The sequence below is a fragment of the Tinamus guttatus genome, unplaced genomic scaffold (genome assembly GCF_059628265.1).
Source record: "Tinamus guttatus ecotype Peru unplaced genomic scaffold, ASM5962826v1 Tinamus_guttatus_pri_ptg000649l, whole genome shotgun sequence".
Taxonomy (NCBI): domain Eukaryota; kingdom Metazoa; phylum Chordata; class Aves; order Tinamiformes; family Tinamidae; genus Tinamus; species Tinamus guttatus.
This window is the reverse complement of record NW_028289183.1, coordinates 1,803,420-1,823,751: the sequence shown is the minus strand read 5'-3', so window position 1 is coordinate 1,823,751 and position 20,332 is coordinate 1,803,420. Positions and strand designations below refer to the sequence as shown.

Sequence of the window (20,332 nt, the reverse complement as noted above, 5' to 3'; positions counted from 1 at the left end):
ACACCTCCGGGTGTCCCCAGCCCCGGCGGCAGGGCCGGGCCTGCGAGTAGGGCACGAACGGGCCGCGCGGGGTGAGGGCAGAGCAACGAGGCACGAGCCGGGCCCGGGGCGGCACGGGCTGCTCCACGGGACCGGCACGGGCGGCTCCGCGGGACCGGCACGGGCTGCTCCGCGGGACCGGCACGGGCTGCTCTGCGGGGCCGGCACGGGCTGCTCCGCGCTCGGCGAACGCGGGACTTGGGCAACTGCCCGCGCAGCGGCCGCAATGACCCCCGGCGGCTCCTCCCGCAACTGCTCCGCGCCGGGGGCTCGCAACGGCTCCGGTGAGCGGTGCGGGGCGCGGTGCGGGGCGGTGCGGGAAGCGGTGCGGAGCGGTGCGGGGAGCGGTGCGGGGCGCGGTGCGGGGCGGTGCGGGAAGCGGTGCGGAGCTGTGCGGGGAGCGGGGCGGGGCGGTGCGGGGCGCGGTGCGGTGCGCGGTGCGGTGCGCGGTGCGGGGATCGGGGCGCGGGCGCCTTCAGCACCCGCGGGCGGACAGCGCCGGGCGGGGCGGCCGGGCCCCCGCGCCGCCCCCGCCGCCGGGATCCGCTGCGCAGAGAGGGACGGAGGCGGCGGGGGACGCGGGGCTCCCCGTGGGGATGCGGAGGGACGCGGGGCTCCTGTGGGGCTGGGGGAACTTCTTTCCTGTGAGGGTGGCAGAGCCCTGGAACAGGCTGCCCAGAGAGGCTGTGGAGTCTCCTTCTCTGGAGATCTTCAAACCCTCCTGGATGCCTCCCTGTGCCCCTGCTCTGGGTGTCCCTGCTGGAGCAGGGGGTTGGACTGGATGCTCTCTAGAGGTCCCTTCCTCTTAACCATTCTGTGACTCTGTGATTCTGTAATGCAGCAGAACGCGCAGCTTGCGGAGCCCCCGGGCACGGCTGCTGCAGGTGACATGGTGACACGGTGACACGGTGCTCACCCCTTCACCCAGCGCTGTCCCCTGCAGCCAACGCGCAGGCGAGGGTGAGCTGCTGAGCGCGGCGCTGCAGGCTAGAGCTGCTAACAGCCGTGTTCACCCAGGAGCCTGCTGAAAACTCTCACCCACCCATTCACCGACTTTTTTCCTGCTTAAGCTGAGATCATTTTAAAGCATTTGACAGGCACGCGCTCCTGCCTCCATGGAGAGACCTGTAGCGCACACACAGGCTACCCCTTCCCACCAGCTTCCAGGCCCCGGCAGCGCCGCGCGCGCAGGCACCGAGCGCACGAGCTGCTGCAGCCCCTGCGCACATCCTTGCATTGGCCTTGCTCCTCTGCAGACGTGAGGGGTTCATCCCGAGCGCCCCGTGGGCTACACAGCAGCAAGGACATTTTGCCCCAGTTTCAAACCCTTTCCTGGAAAAAAAAATACCACAAGCAGGTCCCTCAGGAGAGGGGTAATGAGATGAGATTTGCCTCAGCTACGGAGGGTGATTGGCAGCTCTGGCACACAGGGCATGTGGAGTTCCTGCCCGCAGCCTGAGGGTGCCCCTGGAACAGCTAGGGAGCTTCCGAGGGGCAGAGAGAACCCCAGGAGAGCTGAGGAAAGACGGTCTCTGTGGTCAGTCAGAATTAGGTGGGGTGGAGGGAAGGAAATGATGATTATTGCAGTTAAACTTCTCCAAGTGCTGCTTGTGCTACATCTTGGAGGGGAATCCAGGTGCCTGGGACTCCTGACGAGCTGTGCTCATCGCTGGGGTTTATTTTGGCAGAGGCAGTGAGGTCGGCGCCACACACCAACGTGATCATGCCCAGCCTGTTCGGCATCATCTGCTTCTTGGGCATCGTGGGAAACGTCGTCGTCATCTACACCATCGTCAAGAAGAAGAAGCTCAAGTGCAAGCAGACTGTGCCTGACATTTTCATTTTCAATCTCTCCATCGTGGACCTCCTCTTCCTCCTGGGCATGCCCTTCCTCATCCACCAGCTCCTTGGCAACGGCTCGTGGTACTTCGGAGCTCCCCTGTGCACCCTCATCACCGCCCTGGACGCCAACAGTCAGATCACCAGCACCAACATCCTCACGGCCATGAGCCTGGACCGCTACCTGGCGACTGTCTACCCGCTGAAATCCGCCTGTGTCCGGACCCCGTGCGTGGCAGCGCTGGTTATCTGCTTGGTGTGGCTGCTCTCCTTCCTCACCATCATTCCCGTGTGGATGTACGCAGGCCTCATGCCTCTGGAGGACGGCAGTGTCCGCTGCGCTCTCCTGCTTCCCAACCCGGACACGGACATCTACTGGTTCACGCTGTACCAGTTCACGCTGGCGTTCGCTGTGCCCCTCACTGTCATCTGTGTGGTCTATCTGAAGATCCTCCAGCACATGGCCACCGCGGTGGTGCCACTGCCCCAAAGGAGCCTCCAGGTACGCACCAAGAGAGTCACCCGCATGGCCGTGGCCATCTGCTCTGCCTTTTTCATCTGCTGGGCCCCCTTCTACATCCTCCAGCTGGTTCACCTCGGCATCGACAGCCCGTCCGTGGCCTTCTTTTATGCTTACAACTTGGCCATCGGCCTGGGCTACGCCAACAGCTGCCTCAACCCCTTCCTCTACATCGCCCTCAGTGAGACCTTCAAGCGCCAGTTCTTGGTGGCCATTCGCCCTGCAAAAGAGCCACGTGGCAACAGCAGCTCTGCCAACAACAACAGCATCAGCGTCCGCCTGAAACTGCTGCCGGAATCCACTCAGCAGACTCGCTTTGGGGAGGACTTTTCCCCACGCCCGTTGCCTGTGACGGTGGCTGTTCACTAGGGGTCCGTGCGGTCGCTCCAGGGGAAGGTTTGGGGTTTGGAAATGCGCAGAGAAGCAGCTACTCCTGACAGGGCTCGGTGAAGCACATGAGCCACGGGCTTATGCGGCCCAGGAGCCCCTCCTGCTCCTTGAAGGCCGCCCTTGGCCTGTGAGATGCTGCAATCTGCCTCTGCTTTGCACTCCAGCACAAGAAGGCTCTTCTGCCACGCTGGTTATTGCACCCCAAAGGGAAATGAGAGAGAAACGACAGAAAGAAGATTCCAGGTGGGGAGCGTTGGGTCGGAGGAGTCAAACCTGTATAACCACTGCCCAGAGGTTCCTCTCCCCGGACCCGAGCAGCGTTTCTAAGCAACGTGCTGATACGGAGCCTCTCAATTCAAAACTTGAACCTTTGGAAAACAACTTCTATGTATTTATTTTGGGTTAAAACAACCTGACCTGTGAGCTTTGACGTCTGTGCCCTTATCCTAGAAGCAAACAGGAGTGCGATATATCGTGGGGCCAGGTGTCTCACCTGAGTCTGCTGTTTGGTCTTTGTGCCTGCCCTGACTGCCGCACTGTTTGGTAACCAATATATTTCCAGAACTAGCTAATTTTGATGCCAGTCCTAAATATCACAAGCAAAATCGAGCCAGGGCAATTGTATTGCTGCAAGGGACTGTAAATAACTCACTAAAACTACTGCTGCTGACACCAGATTTGTCACTTTCCATGACGAGGAGCCGATTTTCCCAGTGCTAGTTCCTCATGTCACTCTTGGGCCTCGCGGTCTGCATGGGCATCAGGGAACCCCAAGCAGAGGGTTTTAAACACAGCTCTAAAAACCACCCTGTGCTGAGACCTGCGGAGCGAGAGGACATGGAAAGGCAGCTCGAGGAATGCAGCTTCCTTTGCAGCCTCCTCAAAACAGCCAACACTGCACACAGTTTGAGGGGAAAAATGAATGTCTGGTTTTCACACGTGGCTTTAGCAGCCAGTGAGTAGGAAATGACTTTGCTCATTAGAAAGACTAAAGGAAAGGCAGCTCAGATCAGCTACACGCTGCTAAGCAGACATGTACAGAGCTCTGAAACTGTGGGACTTTCAGAGCTTTCTCCAGCCGGACTGCCAGGAATTTTCATCTGTGCTGGTTTCCATGGGACTTTTTTTTTTTTCTTTTTGCTCTTTGGTCAGTAATTTCCCTGAAGGGCTCCACGGTGAAGGTCAAACGTGTTGTGCCAAAACCCGCTTGCTTTCAAGTAAAGATATTGTGTTATTTTTCTCCTATGAGGAAGTTAAAAGGAGGATTAGGATTCTGTGAAAGGAGGTAGTAAAGGTTGGGGTTTCTTCTGCCTTTAATAGCAGCAATGAGGAAACTATGAGGGAAGGGAAAACTAAGAGTGGAGCTGAGGTGTCCGGGCTCTGGGAAGCTGCACGCTGAAGATGTTATCTGGCTCACAATAAAGGTGTTTACGGTTGAACCAGCCTGCTCCTGCCCAGAGTGACTCACAGACTGACCCACCTGGGCCTAACACCACCCCGGTGGGGCTGACCGGGGCCATCCCACCAGCGGTGGCTCTGTGGGACCCGCGGGAAGGGCCTTACAAGAGGTCCCGAGCAGACGGCAGGCCCTGCTCTCATCTTCCCCCTGTGCAGGGACCATCTTTAGGTGCCAGGAGAGCCCCTTGCCCCCGGTCCCGCGGGCACCAGCCCCATCCAAGGGCCCAGCCCTCATCCACCACCTTCCCCAGGAGCCCAGTGCTCTTCTGCCTCACCTTCTGCCTGGCACCACCTCGGCACGGAGCTGCCAAACATCCTACCTATTTTCCCTGTTTCTCAAGGCCGGCTCTGTTACCTCGGCATCCTGTCAATGTTCTGCGCTGCGTCTGGCTTCCTCCCCGTGGTGTTTTCTTGTTCCTCGTATTTATAACGTGCCCCCACAGTCTCAGCGCCTCAATTAGTGATTGCAGAGTCTGACTAAAACACACAGCTGGGGAGAAAAGGACGGAGCTGCCCGAGCGCGGATGGAACCCGGAGCGGTGCCGCGTGTGGGGCGGGATGTGTGGAGAGGAGGGCACAGGGACTCCTGTGCTGTTTGCTTGAGAGGAGCTAAGTGAGACCCATCGAAACCTCTGCAAACGGAGGGGGAAAATAAAACAAGGTCAATAGGAAAAGAAGCAAAAAGGCGCCTAGCTGCTCAGACCGACAGCCTGCCATGCTGAAGGAGGGAAATTTCCTTGGCTCTCATCACCAAGGGTTTTCCCGTGTGCTGGAGAGTTGTCTGGGCTTCTCGGGCAGTGGGAGGACGGAGGGGTTTGTGGTTTGTTCTCTGCTCCTGGTCCTGAGCGGTGCCTCCGGAGGCCTCGTGTTCTCCCCCAGGCTCTGCTCTCGCTCCGAGGTGTCCGTGGAGCGCAGCCTGCCCGGGAGCAACGTGCAGCATGATGCGATGGAGAGAGCAGCGTGCAGGACGATGCGATGGAGAGCGATAACCCCCGGTAGCGGGAGGGCGGCGCGGGGTGACTCACCGGCCCCGCGCGAAGCAGACTGTGACTAACCGCCTCTCCCGGGCACCTAATTGGCCTCGTTTCGTCCCACAGAGCCACCACGCGCAGGTGGGGAACATCCTCAGGCCACTCGCTCCGGTTCGTCCTCCTGCTGCACGCGGGGCACCCGGCAACGTCTCTCCTCACCCACCGGCCACGACCGCAAGCAGCGCGGCCGGCCGGGCCCGGGCTCCTCCTGCAGCCCTGCCGCTCACTCCTCTCTGCGAAGGCAGAGGGACACATCCCCGTGAAGGGAAGGGACTTAGGAGGTGGGAGAGGGGAAACTTGCCTGGGGTTCCCCTTCACTCGGATGGTTTTGGGCAGCGGGACCTGCTCTCTGCCCCTTCCCCGCTGCAGCAAAGCTCCAGCAGCAGCGAGCGGATGAATGACACGGAGCGGCGCAGAAGCAGAAGGGCATCGCACCGAGAGCCCCGATGCTCTGCTGGAGAAACCCTCTAGGGACCGTCCTGCTCCAGGCACCAGGCGCCCTATTTACAGGGTGGCATTTGAGCAGGGAACACGCTGCATGGGAGAGGGGCCCTCGGGCGAGAGGCGTCAGCCCTCATTACACAAGGGCGTTGGAGACTGTCTGTTTTTAAAGCCTCGGTGCCCTGTGCAGATGCACTGGGGAACGGCCCCAGCAGCCTTGCAGCATCCAAGAGCTGTTGCTCTCGCTGTATTTTACCTCCAGCCGGATGCTGGGTAACAGCAGCAGTCCCGGGGTCAAGCGTTTGCGAGAAGGAGCCTCGATTCCTCCTCCTAAGGAAGTCAGACCACATCAGTGTCACCGTCCCCAAGCGCGCGGCTGAATGACACAAGCACCACTAGAGGCTCAAGGCTGGATTGGGAGCCAAGCTCACCCTGGCGCATCACTGCGAGCTTCCCTTTGCACCGCAGGTTTCCAGAATCCGGCATTCCACGTCCCAGCAGAACGTGGCCTGGGGTGCAGAGCACAGCACGAGCATCGCGTGAGGACAGATCTGCTGGGTCAGACTCTACTGACCTGTCGTGGGGACAGTGGCACGAGAAGGACCCGGCCCGACGGCACCACTCGCATGAGGTCTCCTCTTGTTCCCCTTCCTGCTTGCTTGGAGATGAAGACCACGGATCTCAATACCCAAAGGATTTCAGGAATTTTTATTTTAAGGTCAAGTCCTTCTAGATTCTAATCCCCACCTCAGACATATAAGCGCGCCAGTAACGTGAACAAGCTGCACTGTCAACAGGAAGCTGCTTTCAGAAGCGAAAAATCGAAGAGAATAAAACGTCACCTCTCAGAGTGAGAACAAGTTTTCTTACCCTTTACTTTTATTCAAGTCCAGATACGTTTCCCCAGCCAACCGCTGCCATTAAAGAAAGTGCATAAACATTTGCTCGCGGGCTGAGCTGTGTTGTGCCAAGCTGCGGCCCCCAGCCAATCCTGACACGATATCTAGGTTTAAAAACACAGATCCTGGCAGCTGAATGAGAAGGGGCCCACTTGCTGGAATTAATATTCAGCCTTTCTGGAGCATGGGAAACATCAGTTGTTCTGCGGGAAATAAATTGCACCTCTTTCCGGGGGGATTTTAATGAGACTCCCCTCTCTTCTCCCGACACTCTCAGACTTTGGGTAAGACGCAAAACATTCCAGCATCTCCCCATCGGCCCTGCATCAGAATATCTCAACCAGGGTAATTAGGATGTCTCCTACATGCTCAGGAGCTCTTTATCCGGCAAATCCAGCCCACTATTCATTACATCAACACAGCCTAGCTAATTACTCACTTTTTTTTTTTTTTTCTGAGGAGCTGGAAGGGGAGTAAACCAGCTTTGAATGCAAGTGGGAAAAGGGGTACACTGAACATAGCCAGGTTTTGCTCTCCGAGCAGCAACACCATTGAAATCAACGAAATACAACTACAGGAAAGGCAATAAAACCAGTCCTGAGTCATGTCGAAGCTTCTTCAGTAGCTGCGAGATGCAGGAGTCTGACATCTGCTCTTGGCTCTCTGAGGACCCCACTAAAATGAGGGCAGCACCATTGCTAAAGGTGCTGCCAAGGAGGAGAGCTCATCTGCTGCTGTCCCCTATTTCCTTGGATCCAATAATCTCAAAAGCTTCACAAGTATTAACGGGCCAAACCTCAGAAAGGGGCTAGAAACAGGAAAAAAAAAAAACATTGCCATTTTATCCCTGGAAAGCGCAGACTGAAGTCTCAGATAAAGTCTACACTACAGCTGCAGAAAGCAACTACTTATCTTGACTCTGCCTTTTAGCACAGAGAAGGAAAGCAGTGCATGATGCAAGAAAAGGGAGGCAGTTATCATAAGCTGAGCACCAAAGCACCACAATAAGTGACAGAAAAAAGCACTGAAGGCCTCTAAGAGCACCAGGGCCCGGGCAGATGAGCTGAGAGGCTTCAGGAGTTAAAGAGAGGCTGTAACCTCCACTCCTTTAAATTCTGTGTCTGTTCACGTGGTAAATGGGCTCAGACACCACTGCAGGAGCACAGTGGGATGCGAGGTCTCATGAAGACATTGCAGGCAGTTAAGAAGTTGCTGTCTAAACAACACTTCATATTTCTAAAGTTGTTTTTAATAAAAAACCCTGCATAAACTAATTTACCTGTGTTGCATTCCCACCAAACGCAGCTATCTCAGGGTAGAAGGCAGCTGTGGATGAGCTGTGGGAAAGCGGGATTTTCCATCGCAACAATCCCTTTCTTATGGAAAGACAGGAGTCACTTGGTGACCTGCACTTGGACAGTGTCACATAACAGGGACACAGCTGGCAGTGGTTGCTCCATAAGTGGCTTCTATTACCCCATCCTGCTGCATCGCGTCAGATCTGATGCTTTGGTGCTAATGGCTGTATTTCAGGATGCATTAGTGTAAACCACAAACACCTCCAAGTAAGGAAAAATAACAACAGCAACAACAACTATATAAATATAAATTAGCCAAATTAGCCTTACTTTTGCTCTGCCCCAGGAAGAGGGAGCAGGACTGCAGGATGGAGCAGCAGTTGGCAGATGCTGTACAACTTCCTTGGAAACTTGCAGACTTATCTTCGTGCTCCCACATTATTCCCTGGCCAGGAGCTCGAGCCATGGGGAGCAGGCAGGAATTAGCTTATCCCACTTTTATAGCAAGAGGTGCTCACGGAAGCGGTGGCATCTCAAGAAGATGTGCGAGACCCTGAGGCTGCCCAAGCCCCGCTTGTGCCAACCAGCAGGACGTTCAGTTTTCACCAAATAACTGAAAGTGAGACTCTTATCACAACAGATTCGTGACCAAGGACAGGCAATGACACAGATGCTCGGCAGGGACAGAGACACGGGAAAGCTCCGGGACGTGGCCAGGCCTGCGCTGCGGAAGCCGCGTCCGGAAAGGAAACGGGTACGAGGAACCAGCAGCCCCTCCAAGAGGCTTGGGGCTCCAGGAGAGACGGACACTGCGGACTCGGTGAGCGACACAACTTCAGCACAGAGAGAAAAACAGCCAGAGAGGAACGATCTTCAGTTTGTTTTCTGAAAGAATTGGCTGGTTTGGTTCTGTTTTAAAGAAGCCACCTGCAGAAATCGGCTCGTGCTACGTTTTCAAGCAGGAAGGAAGGAGAGGGAACCAAGCTGATGAGTCTAAGTCTTTCAGGCAGAGTTTGAAAATGAAGTTTCCTGGCTAATTAAAGCAGGGGGTGATTTTTGTAAAAATCTATTGCAGTCTAACTTGGCTTGTTAGGAGCTATGTCAAAATAGTCGTTTTTATCTGCTTCTAATGCTGACTGTCCTCAGCCAGCGGAGGCGTTCCAGGAGCTGCCACGTGGTGCTGGTCCAGGCTCCCCTCCCGGGCACGTCCCGGCCACGCTGGTGAAACCCAACGTCACAAGCTCCAACTCAAACACGTCTGAAGAAGAAAGGCAGCGCTCAGCAGCAGAGAGGGGTGCCGGGGAAACCCACCGCCCAAACGGCAATGAAAGGTCCTGCCCGGGTCCTCGGTGTTTCCATCTTCATTTCCTCACTGAGGGCATAAATATTCCAAGCGCTCCGGACAACTCAGCCCCTCCTTTGCTGAGATGGTCCTAGAAACGGCAAAGTTGAAGGGAACGAAGGCTTTAATTTCAGCAGGGCTCAGGGGGGTTTGTTTCTATAACCAGGGGTCAAATAGGGACAATTTCAGCAAAACTTCCCCTTCTCCTGGGGGGTTGTTAATGACGCTGCTGTGCTTCCCATCTTCAGCTCAGACTTTGAAACTTGGTTAAATTGAAAGACCTTATAATTATACTGTGCAGACTAAGGCAATTTCCCTATCGCCGTCGCCCAGCACGGGTGATGCTGACGCCTCCCGCACCTTGTTCCACGAAGAGGGAACTTGGCGTGACGGGGTCTGGCCTGTGTCACGCTGGCGCCTAGAGTTATCAGCAGTTAAACTGGAGCTAGTCGATAGATATTAAAAAATTAAATGAATTACTTCTAAATGCTTGAATGACTTAGAAACCTTTTTCTCTTTTTCTGATTAGTTTTATGAGTCAGAGGCCTGACTTGGTTGTCTGTGAAGTCGGAGCGTGCAGTAACGCACCCGGAGCTGAGGGAATCAGCACATTTGATGAGTTCTCCCTTCAGCTGTGCTCTCACCTTCACTTCCTTCCTGCAAAACTGGGTGAATTTACTTGAGTCCAGCAGGCAGAAATCTGAGTTCACTTTTAATAGGTGCATAAGAGCTATCCCTGCTGCTATGCAAAGTTGCATCAATGTAAAAGAGGTTGAAACATCCTGTGTTGTTATGAGCACATTTTGCACGCATGGGGCTATTGCATATGGCCTTATAGCAGTTAACAGAACAGAAATTCATGCTGGCCAGCTATAAACACAGCGGTGATTCGTATAGGCACATATAGGGCATCCACGCAGGGGAGTGGGAGCTGCTACAGCCCTGCCATTAGCCTGGATGATCTCCAAGCAGACAAGCCAGACTCCCCCAGCAAACAACACAGCCTTTGAGCTAAAGATCTATAAGACAATTTACATGGAAAATTAGGAGGTGTCAGAAAAGGCAGAACTAGACAAGTCTCAAGGATATTAATTCCTGCTCCCGTAGCCTTGAGCTTTCAGCGCATCGTTAATTTAAGGCTGTTGATGTTGGCTTCGGCATCGTGGTGAAGGGGGGGACTTCCCTCGCGCCCTGCCCGTGCTGGGGGAGGACAACCAAGAAGAGCAGCCCGCGTGGGCGGCCCAGAACACTTCAGCCCATCTGTGTGGAGCCCCCTCTCTGGCAGCGGCCGCGCTGGGAAGCGCTGCCAGCTCTGCGGGATTCCCGAGGCCAGGCCCTCTCTGCATCCAGACCCCAATCCTGCTCGAGGGGGAAAGATGACAAATGACACCTAAGAGCGTCAGGAGATGCCCAGCACCAGCTTTGTCCCATTTTTGCCTCCTCTCAAGCTCCTTGGCCACAGCCACAGGTGCCCGGGGGGCAGTGGTTGTGACTACCCGGTCCCGAACACTGACTTTTATTAATCACACAGCAAGCAGAGTTGGTGCATGGGGGTGCAGAGGACACAGCACCCCGCACATCAGGTCTACCACCTACGAACTTATGAGACATCAGCAAACAATTTGCTCTGGGCAAACAAAGCGCCAGCCAGTGAGTTTGCAGGCAGTTGCAGTTACATCAACAGCAAAGGTGCAACGCGGTGCAGACCGGGGCGCCGGCTACGAGCAAATTCAGCTGTCGCTTTAGGCAGAGCTGGGCGCAGCAATGAACCAATGGCAGCACCACGGAGTCCCCAGCACAGAGCTGCTCCTGGCTGCTCTCACCGTGTTCGAGCCCCTCCGGCTATGAGGTCTGTGCAGCGCTGGGGCAGGACAGCTCAGGGCCAGCAGGTTTGACACGGGCTGTGAGACACGGGGCTGCGGCTCGTGGGTGTTGGGAATGACCGGGATCCCGGTGCGGGGAGCGGAGGTGCCTCCCACCAGTATTGGCGGGATACTCCCGCGGATGCTCACACGGGAGCGAGGGCCGTCCGTGTCCTGGCGCTGGAGCTGCCAGACACAAGCCCAGCTTGGCGGTACCGCCGCGAGCGGCAGCCTCAGCACCGCTCCGTGTCGGGAGCCAGACCTTTTCCCCCCATCTGGGCAGCCAAGATAAGTCCTGAGGGCCGATCCGCTTTCCGGGCGGCTCGTGCAGCCCTTCGCACCCGCATTGGGGCATCACTGCACCGTAAATAACACACGACCCACTGCAGGCAGTGCCTCTAACGCAGCAGCCGCTGAGAATTCGGACACGTTGGGCAAAAGCCCCAGGGCTTCCCCAGCCCTGGGACACAGAGGGCAACTTCCCTCCTCCAGTGCCGGCCCTCGCATGGGGCAGAGCCCAGCCGCGCCGGGGCTGCAAGCAGAGAGGGCAGCAAGTTGTATTGGGAGCCCAAACACCCCTGGCACCCCAGGCCTGGCCTTGGGAGGCCCTAACTGCCTAATGACGACTCCGTTTGGATTCCTCTCCGTTATTCCACGTTTGTGCATTGCTGGGCGCAACGGGGCCCTCGCCACCTGAGAGCCTGATGCTGCTGCAAGTGGAGCTGCTTTGGTGGGGTAAGTGGATCCCGGGATCCAGGAATGAATTCCTCTCACCTCGAGAGCGGAGACGTCCCGGATGGAGGGGCAGCAGCTCCGGGTGAGACCGCTCTGCCAGGACCATGCAGCACAACCACGCACGCCTCCTCTGCAGGCAGTGCTCTTTGAGCACCTTCACCCCGAACCCACACCCCATTAATGAGGCCTTTGGAGAGACAGGTCATGAATTTACATTAAACCAAACCCCAAAAGAAAAACAAGACTAAAACTACTGAAAAGGAAGCATTCCTCCTCCTACCCAATGCCCGAACACATTGCAGCTGGAGGGGATGGGTGAGGGAGAAGGGCTGTACTCTTTTGTGAAGTTCTGTGAGCGCGCTGCACTTGAGACACAATATCTTTCAGGTTTGTTTACTAAACGCATGATATCATTTGGTTTCCAGGACAAAAACATCTTTTGTTTCAAAATACTTTAACTATAGATAAGCAGTTTCCAGAGCTCATTACTCCCTGAAGCTTTCCTGCCAGTAAACATAGCTGGAGCCTGTTCAAACTAGAGGAGCCCTTTGTGCGAGGCAGAGACATTGAAGGCAGCTTTAAACAGGGACCCTTCAGAGGGCAGCCGCAGCCCCCAGAGCACTTCAAACACTTGACCGAGTCTTAGTTTCTCTGCAGATTTGGAAACCTGCATCTCTGAATGGGCTACGGGAGCTAAACGACTCGTCCAGGGCACCCTGGGAGAGCCCGTTCCAGCTCCAGGCCCCGCCGGTGCCTTTGCAGCGGTGCAGGACAGGCCCTTGAGGCATTTTTCACCCCCGCTCACCCACAAGCCAAACGAAGCAGGTTCCCCAGGGCCCTTCCAGTGCCTGTGTCCACAGTTTGGCTCCAGCCCCTCAGGATTTGCTCCGAGGGAGCCACGGCGAGCAGCCTCATCCCATGCATCACACACACCACGCTCACCCGCTTTGTAGACTCAAAACCCCCCAAACTCCTCCTCTTTAACCACATTTATCGAGCAGGACAGAGGCAACCTATGAAAGCCAATCCATCTGCCCTGCAGGTTTCATTTGATCCCTTTTTTAGGGAGAGTGGGAGGGAGAGGAGGCAGCAATAGGAAATGAAGAGGGATGGATTCCCCTGTATTGTGCCCTGCTCAGCACCGAGGCTTTGACTCCATCACAGAAGACCTTTCTCAATGGCACGCGGGGAAATCTCAAAGAGAACAAACGATTCAAACGGATGGGGTTTTATTCCCAAAGGAAAGGAGAATTCCTATTTGTTCTTGGCACTGCAATTTCCTCCCCATGCTCAGAGGGCAGGGACAAATGAGTGGGAATGGAAGGGATTAGTACGTGAATGGGCCCTGGGCTCCCAGCTGCAGGAAGGGGCAGGGGAGCCGGCGGCTGGTGTCAGCGTCACAGACACTCCCGGCTCAAGGGAGATGGATTAACAGGCATCTCTCGAAGGATTCACTTGAGGAAAACCCAAACAGAAGGGTTTAAAGGTTACACCAACCACACACGGCACAGGAGGGGCTGGCTGTGCAGGAGCGCCAGGCTCCGGCCGCTCACACCGCTCAGATCCCACCAGTTTCCACAGATGCTTTTGTCCTCCTTAGGAGCTAGACCCACGTTGCTTCAGTTTCCTCCCAAAGTTTTAAAAGACACAGAAAACCAAAGCAGCTTTTAGCATTTCCTTCACCAAGAGCAGCCCCAGCGGGTCGCCGGCCATCTCCAACAGCAGCATCCTCATCTCAGCTGGGTGTTTCATTCCACCACTGCGTCCAGCGACTCCTCTTCTAGAAACGGGGATTTTCGGAGGCTCCCTGCATGCATCTGGTACCAAGCAGCACCGCGGGGTTTGCACAGCCCTTTCATCCCGTCCCGTGGCGCTGCCCAGGAGCCCTGCGCGCGCACTGCACCAATTTCCAGCCCTGGAATTGGACCATAAACGAGCAAGAATTCCCCAGTTTTACCCTGCCCGGCCAGGATGGCAGGTGACAGCTGATTCTTGCTTTGAACAGTACGACCCTGGGGAAGCCCGGCAGTCTGCTTCCTTCCCTCATCCTTTCAAAGGGCAGAGCTAAGTGAGCAAGAAGGTAAATCTCGATCCTCACTGTGGCTCACAGCATCCCCATCCCTCACAGACGCTCATTTTTACCTGTCTGTTTTAGACGGCGGCAGCTTTGCCGCTCAGCAGTGCCAGACACCGGCTCCGGTACTGTCTGTGACCCACGTTTTGGAGAGCCAGGGTGTTGGTCCAGCTTTTAAAGGCGTGAAGCTGGAGCTGCACATGCTGAGTGGGGCAGCCGAGGCCACGCACCACTCAGGAACAGAGGGCCCAGGTGTGTTTTGTTCTCCAGGAACTTCACAGGGCAAGTTTAGAGGTCGTTTTTCACCACAGCAAGGTGACGCCCGTGTGGTACCTGCAGGTGATGTGCTCCGAGGTCCTGCTGGGGCAGCTCCTGCACCTGCAGCAGGGGAGGCGCCATCACGACCCACCTGAGCGCGTGAGCAGCCAGGCCGTGCTCCAAAAGCAGGACCAGGAGCAGGACCAGGCGGCCCGAGCGACGGGGCGGCAGAAGCAGCGTCATCCTGGAGCAAGCGGGGAGGCATCAGGACACGCCACCCCAGCGCTGGCGGCCTTCCCTGCGCGAAATTCACCTTGCCAGAGGAGCTGGCGGTTATCAGTCCAGCTAAACCCCTGGGAGCAGGCGCGAGCCTGCTGGGCAGACACTGTGAATGCTACAGATTGGAGCTGGAACACGGGGTGAGCGTTTAGGAGAAGCTGTCAAACGCCTCCAGCAGAGCAAGGTCCTGCTCAGCAGGAGACGCGGCTCCCGCTCTGCTTTACACCGTCACCGCGGGCTGCGCGCGGGCGGCTCGGCAGCACCCGCCTCTGTCAGTGCTGGTGTCTCTGCGCTGAGCCCTGGCGTGTCCGAGAGGCGACGCTTTCACACTGCGGCTTGTGCAGGTCCTTCGCACCCCACCAGCTCGCAGCCAGTACGAGGGGGAGCTCACGGGGACCCCGATATGGCCCAGGAGTGGCCAAGGCTCCCGGCTTCTCCATAACCACTTAGATCCCTTTCCTAGCAGCAGAGCCCGGCACAAGTGACCAAGGATTGATTCCAAAGGAAGAACTAGAGTGCCCTTATCTACAACACTGGGAAAAGAACAGGAGAGTTGGACAGCTGGATTCATACTTAAGACATATAAGGTTGGAGAAGACCGAAGGCAGCAGGAGAAATGTTCATTCTTTACCACCCCACACACCCAAAAAAGAAAACAGTTTAATCAGGATGAAAAGACAACAAAAGCTGTTCCAGAGCCCCTGGGGAAAGAGGGCCAGTTACGAAACCTGCTTTGGATTTAGCAGACAGCTGCTGGGAAACCTGTCAATTTGAATGAAGAAAGAATTTGGCTAGAGAATCGCCGGTGACACAAGCAAGAGGAGCTTTCCAAGCTCCGCACCTGAGGTCAGCAGCAGCATCTGCAGCTCCTCTTTCCCAGCAGCATCCTGCTGTGCTGGGCTCTGCGGGCAGGGTCGGGCAGCGACAGGAGCTTGGCCGTCTCCTACCTGCCCGAGTCCCCTCGTTCATTAACGCTGGCCACGTGCGTTTCAGCTTTGAGTCACCCTCGATGTTCCGTGTGGCATTGGGACCATCGCACACATGTCTCGTTCTGTACAGTGGAAGGAAGGGGAGGACAAGGATACACGAAGGGCTGTCCGGAGTGTGGCAAAGCTGGAGCTCTCCACGTGCTGCAAGAGGGACCGATTTCATGATGGACCATGCAAACCATTCCCGAAGCAAGAGAGCCGCCACGGAGGGAAAAACATCCCAATCCACCTCCCATCACACACACACGGCTCAGACAAGGATTCTCCCTCAAGGGCACAATCACATTTCTGGAGCTACGGGATAGCCAGGAGGAAAAGAGAACAAGGGCTGGCCGCCCCGGGGGGCTGTGTCAGCAGGCCAGTACCAGGGAAAACTGCTCCATTTCTGGCACATGGGACTCATTACGAGCAAGGCTTATCCGAAAGCTTCCCACCCCGAGTGCTGCTGTACCCCACGAGTTTCCCATCCTGTTGCATCCCTAAGTACACATGCTCCATGCTCAGGGCTGGAATTGCTCCAATGCTGCAGCAGGACAGGGAACGCGGGATCGGAGGTGGAAATCACGTTGCTGTCTGCACGCTCCCCCCGAGCCCCACTGCGTGCTTGGAGCTCGCGGTGGAGATCTGCTTCATCACATGCCTTTCACCTCCGTTTCATAAATGCAATGCACGAAGTTCTTTATTTTATCTGATCTTCTAGGGCTAGTTCTCTTGACTCCACTCAACAAACGCACTAGCAGTTTCTCCATCTGCAGATATGTCACTTAAATGGGATTACGCCAGTAGCTGGGATCGCGCTGTTGCATAGCTGTGCATCACAAGCGGCTGCAAACTGGTTTAATTTCAAATTCCGACTTTCTTCAGATCTGTCAGTACAGATCCTTCAGCTTCAGCAAAACTGCTGGGTGCAACCAAAGGCAGGATCTAGCACAGAGCGCTCTGGAGCTACCAGCAGCGCATGAATAATCTGGACAAAATGCCCCTTTAATGGGAACAGCCAACAGAAGGAACAATTTTGCTCCCATGTGCAAGAGCACGTCCTCCATCCGCTGCCTCTGGTGAGCTCCGCGCCGGGCAGGACAATCCTGCTCCCGGCTCAGCCACGCTCCGGGCACGGGAGATGGGAGAGGTGGAGGCCACGGCAGGGCCACCAGGTCACCTCATCACGCGGTTGACGTATCACAGCCCGCAGGAACAGGACGGCCACTCGTCCCAGGCTGAGCAGCAGCCCATTGCAGGTCACAGCGCAGCAAGTCACTGTCCTCACGCCGGTTCAGGAGCCCCTTTCCCAGGCTCCGGCACAGGGAAGCCAAATACCCACTTGCCAGCTCTGCCAACTGGTTTAGCTAAGGCGCAAGGCGGGTTTGGCCAACACGTGCCACCTCCACAGAGACAGCAGGTCCCCTTTGGGCTGGGGTCACAGCACGCTGCACAGTATTTCTATTTGATTTTATCCTGATTTTATCCTTCAGACAGGCTCCTATTGCAGCTTTAATCTGGGGAAAAAAAAAAAAAAAAAAAGCTCTCTGCTATCTGGGAAAGTACTTACAGTGTAATTAAGTCATCCAGTCCTTCATTTGATAAGGACTAAACAGATCGAGTTCTCGCACCCCCTCCCTCCGAGGCACTTTCCAAGCCCTTCCGCATGCCCGCCAAGTTCTCCATATCCTTTTAAAAGTCTTGATATACTAAAATTACTCATATAGCTTTAGTATCCTGTCTCGCCACTGCCCTAAATAGCAGAGATCACCTCCCTGCCCTCACCCCTTCTCCTCTGATTTCCTGTGTGTCTAAAGCTCACATTATCCCGTGTTAATCTGCTCTCAGACCTGCAGTCACTCTATTCCCTCGGCCATCCAAAGCACTTGCTCGGCTTTTTCCACGGAGCAGCCTCTGTGAGCAACTCAAAACAACTGCGATAACCTCAAATCCTTGCCAGGAGCAGGGGCCTGGTTTACAGCAGCAATGCAGCACCCACCATCACCTGCAGCGAGCTGAGCTGGAGGGGAGGATGATCGTGGATGTGCGGGCTGGACACGAGGTATTTAAGCTTGACCGTTGCCCCTCAGAACCCACTGTGTGCGGCCAGCCCGGCTGCGTCATCCCTTCCAGATGGTGTCCAGCACAACCGGCCCCTTCCCCGTGCTCCTCCCAACACGGGAGCTGCCAGTGGGTACCTCGGAGTCTGCTCAGGAAGAGCCGCAGATTCCAACTCCCTTCAGGAGTGCTGGGGAAAGAGCAGTCCCTCTCCATGCATTAGGATAAAGTTACCCTGATGCGATGCAGCCAGTTTTGCTGGAGCGGCTTCTTGCTTAAATCTACCCATCTCTATAGCCACTGACAGCTCTCAGCAACAGCCAGAACTCCTGGAAGGAGGAAAATGAGGCTTTGAGTGCGAGGAAACGCTCCCCTTCGCTTCAGTGTCACTGCCTCTGTGATATCCAAGACCTGTTCACTGCTCTCTTGCACAAGAATTACAGCCTCCTCCTGGTTCATGCCAAGCCCATCTCAGCTTTTAAGGCCACAGAGGTGGACATGAAGCACTTTCTGAAGGTTCTTCAGTGCTCCCAGCTAAAATAAATGAACTAAGTGGTGTTAATTGAGCTACACACTGACGTGAGCACTCCAAACCCATCTCCAAGTTAGAGCACAGCACGGGAGTGAGAAGTTTCACACTGAGGGGTGCAGTCCACACAGCAAACTGTGCTTCCTGATGCATGTATGTGAGGCAGCAGCTGCAATGGGAGCCAAACAAAGCACTCAAAACACCAAACACTGCTGCAGAGGCCCTATTTCCATCAGGTCATCTATTCCCTGTTGTGGACGATGTACAGAGAAGTCTCTTCACTCTGATTAAAGACAAAAATATAGGTCAGGTGCGACTGTACAGCTCAACTCCGTCGAGAGAAGCAGCAGGTTGCAAACTGTCCTGTGCAGCAGCCAAAAACTCCTCCGGTTGCCTCTGCTCCTAGCAAGCACATGCGGCAGCTCCCAGTGCACGAGCTGTGAATGTCTTCCATTTTTTTAAGAGCAAAAGGGGAAAACGAAAGAAGAAACAACTTGGTCACGCGTGTGGGATCCCAGCAGCACCGGCCCCATGAGCTCTGGGGCTGTGGGACACGGACACCCCGTCCTTGCAGGCAACTCCTGTGCATTGCTGCACACAGCGCAGCCCCAGTGGGTGCACAGTTTGCTGCCAATGTGTTTTTAGGAGGCTAAAAAAAGGCAATCTCGCCTTTCCCCCCAAACCAGCTTTGTTGGGCAGGGTGAAAAATGTTCTATCCTCCAGCATAAAGCCTTGCTGAAGAATCAAAAGCCGATGACTGGATGGCCGGGCCAGCCCCAGGCTCATAAGTGACTTGCACAGAATGAACAGCCCAGCAGCTCGGGCACCCCTGGGCCCTGTTGTGCTGCAGCCAGGGAGCCCAGGAGGGATCTCAAGGCAGGGGCTGCCCGTGTCACGTTGCCACCAACCCCCCAGCACTCACGAGTCGCTCAGGACTGGGCACTTGTCTTTATGTCACTTTACTCCACGCCACTTTCCGAAACCACCAGAAGACACCAGCGGACAACAGTGAACCTTTACACGTATTGGTTATATGGGAGTACTTAATCCCCAAAGTCCAGTTTTTAAAAACATTAGCTTAGTCTCAAAGACATAGTCCTTATGCCTCCCAAGTCCAGCCCTGACACACGGAACAGTTTTACTCGGGAAAGTTTCTCAGAAATCTCCTTGCTGGCCACAAGGCCCTTCCCAGTGCTCTGAGAACCAGGAGCTGACGGGAAGGCCGAGCGCCCGGCCCCAACACCCCAGAGCCACCTCGAGCGTCCTGCAGCGGCAGGAAGGTGCCAGAAAGCCCAGGGCAGCCTAGAGCAGACACTAGTCCCACAGGTAAACTATGGCATCACACAGAATTACCCGCTTTCTGCAGGAAATCCAGGACTCGGGGGGCCCCCAGGCTCTACCTACACCCTCTACTTGTGAGCAGCAGAGCCCCAGAGGAGCCACCTGCACCCAGCTATGACCCGTGGTCGATTAGAGGGTGTTTAGAGACTCCAGCTGAGGACAGCAGCGAGTCCCGTGGGGACACGGCCGTGCTGGCGCCTCTGTGAGGAACAGGCCCTCCTGTGACAGCTACAAATCTCGGTGTCGAGCTGAAACGTACACTGGAATTAATCTTGACGTTTCTAGGGCTCGCAATCACAGCGGGTGACAAAAGCAAATTCTGGATCAGAGTCTTTCCTGCAGCAATTTAAACATATCTATTTTAAGGGAAGACTGAGTTAAACAAAGAGGTGACAGCCCAGAAGCTGAAAGCAGCAGTATGTGGCGTCCTGGGATTATGTTAAAATCGGGCAGGAAGAACGTCCTCCAAAATAGGTATTTTTAGTTAAGCAGGGAGCAAAAGTGCCGCCGCTTCCCACAATCTCTGCGTTCACTCACTGACTTTGCTCCTTTAGGTTGAACTGATTAAACTGGGGACTGGGGGGGCTAGGGGGGATAGGCCCCCAGGGCTGTCCCCTGGTGGGTGCTGCACAAGAGCCCCCCTCACCCATCGTAATGGGCCAGCGGGTGCCCCTGGCCATAAGCCCTTCTCCCTTCAGGTACGAGGGAGCAGCAACGCTGAGCAAAACCACCCACCTTCCTGCAGGAGGGGAAGGGGTCAGTTCTTGGAGAGGGGAATAACATGAAAATTAAACGGCTCAGTGGGAAATACAGAGGAGCGGGTTTTGCATCCATCTCCCCATGGCAGCAACGCGTCGAGGTACTAAGAAATGGTAGGAGAGATCGGAGACTTTAGTGGGGAAAAAGCTGCATTTTTTTTACTTCTAGATAATGAATGCTTGCGAGATGCCCCGCGGTCACGGGACGGGGGC

General features: G+C 55.6%; 1 protein-coding gene across 1 annotated transcript; it reads left to right on the top strand.

The window, feature by feature from the left end:
- Positions 1 to 265: 265 nt before the first annotated feature.
- Positions 266 to 2,767, top strand: MCHR1 (melanin concentrating hormone receptor 1). Its single transcript, XM_088535929.1, has 2 exons — positions 266 to 323; positions 1,728 to 2,767. Exons 1-2 carry the CDS (start codon positions 266 to 268, stop codon positions 2,765 to 2,767), a joined length of 1,098 nt encoding a protein of 365 aa, XP_088392055.1.
- Positions 2,768 to 20,332: the final 17,565 nt, after the last annotated feature.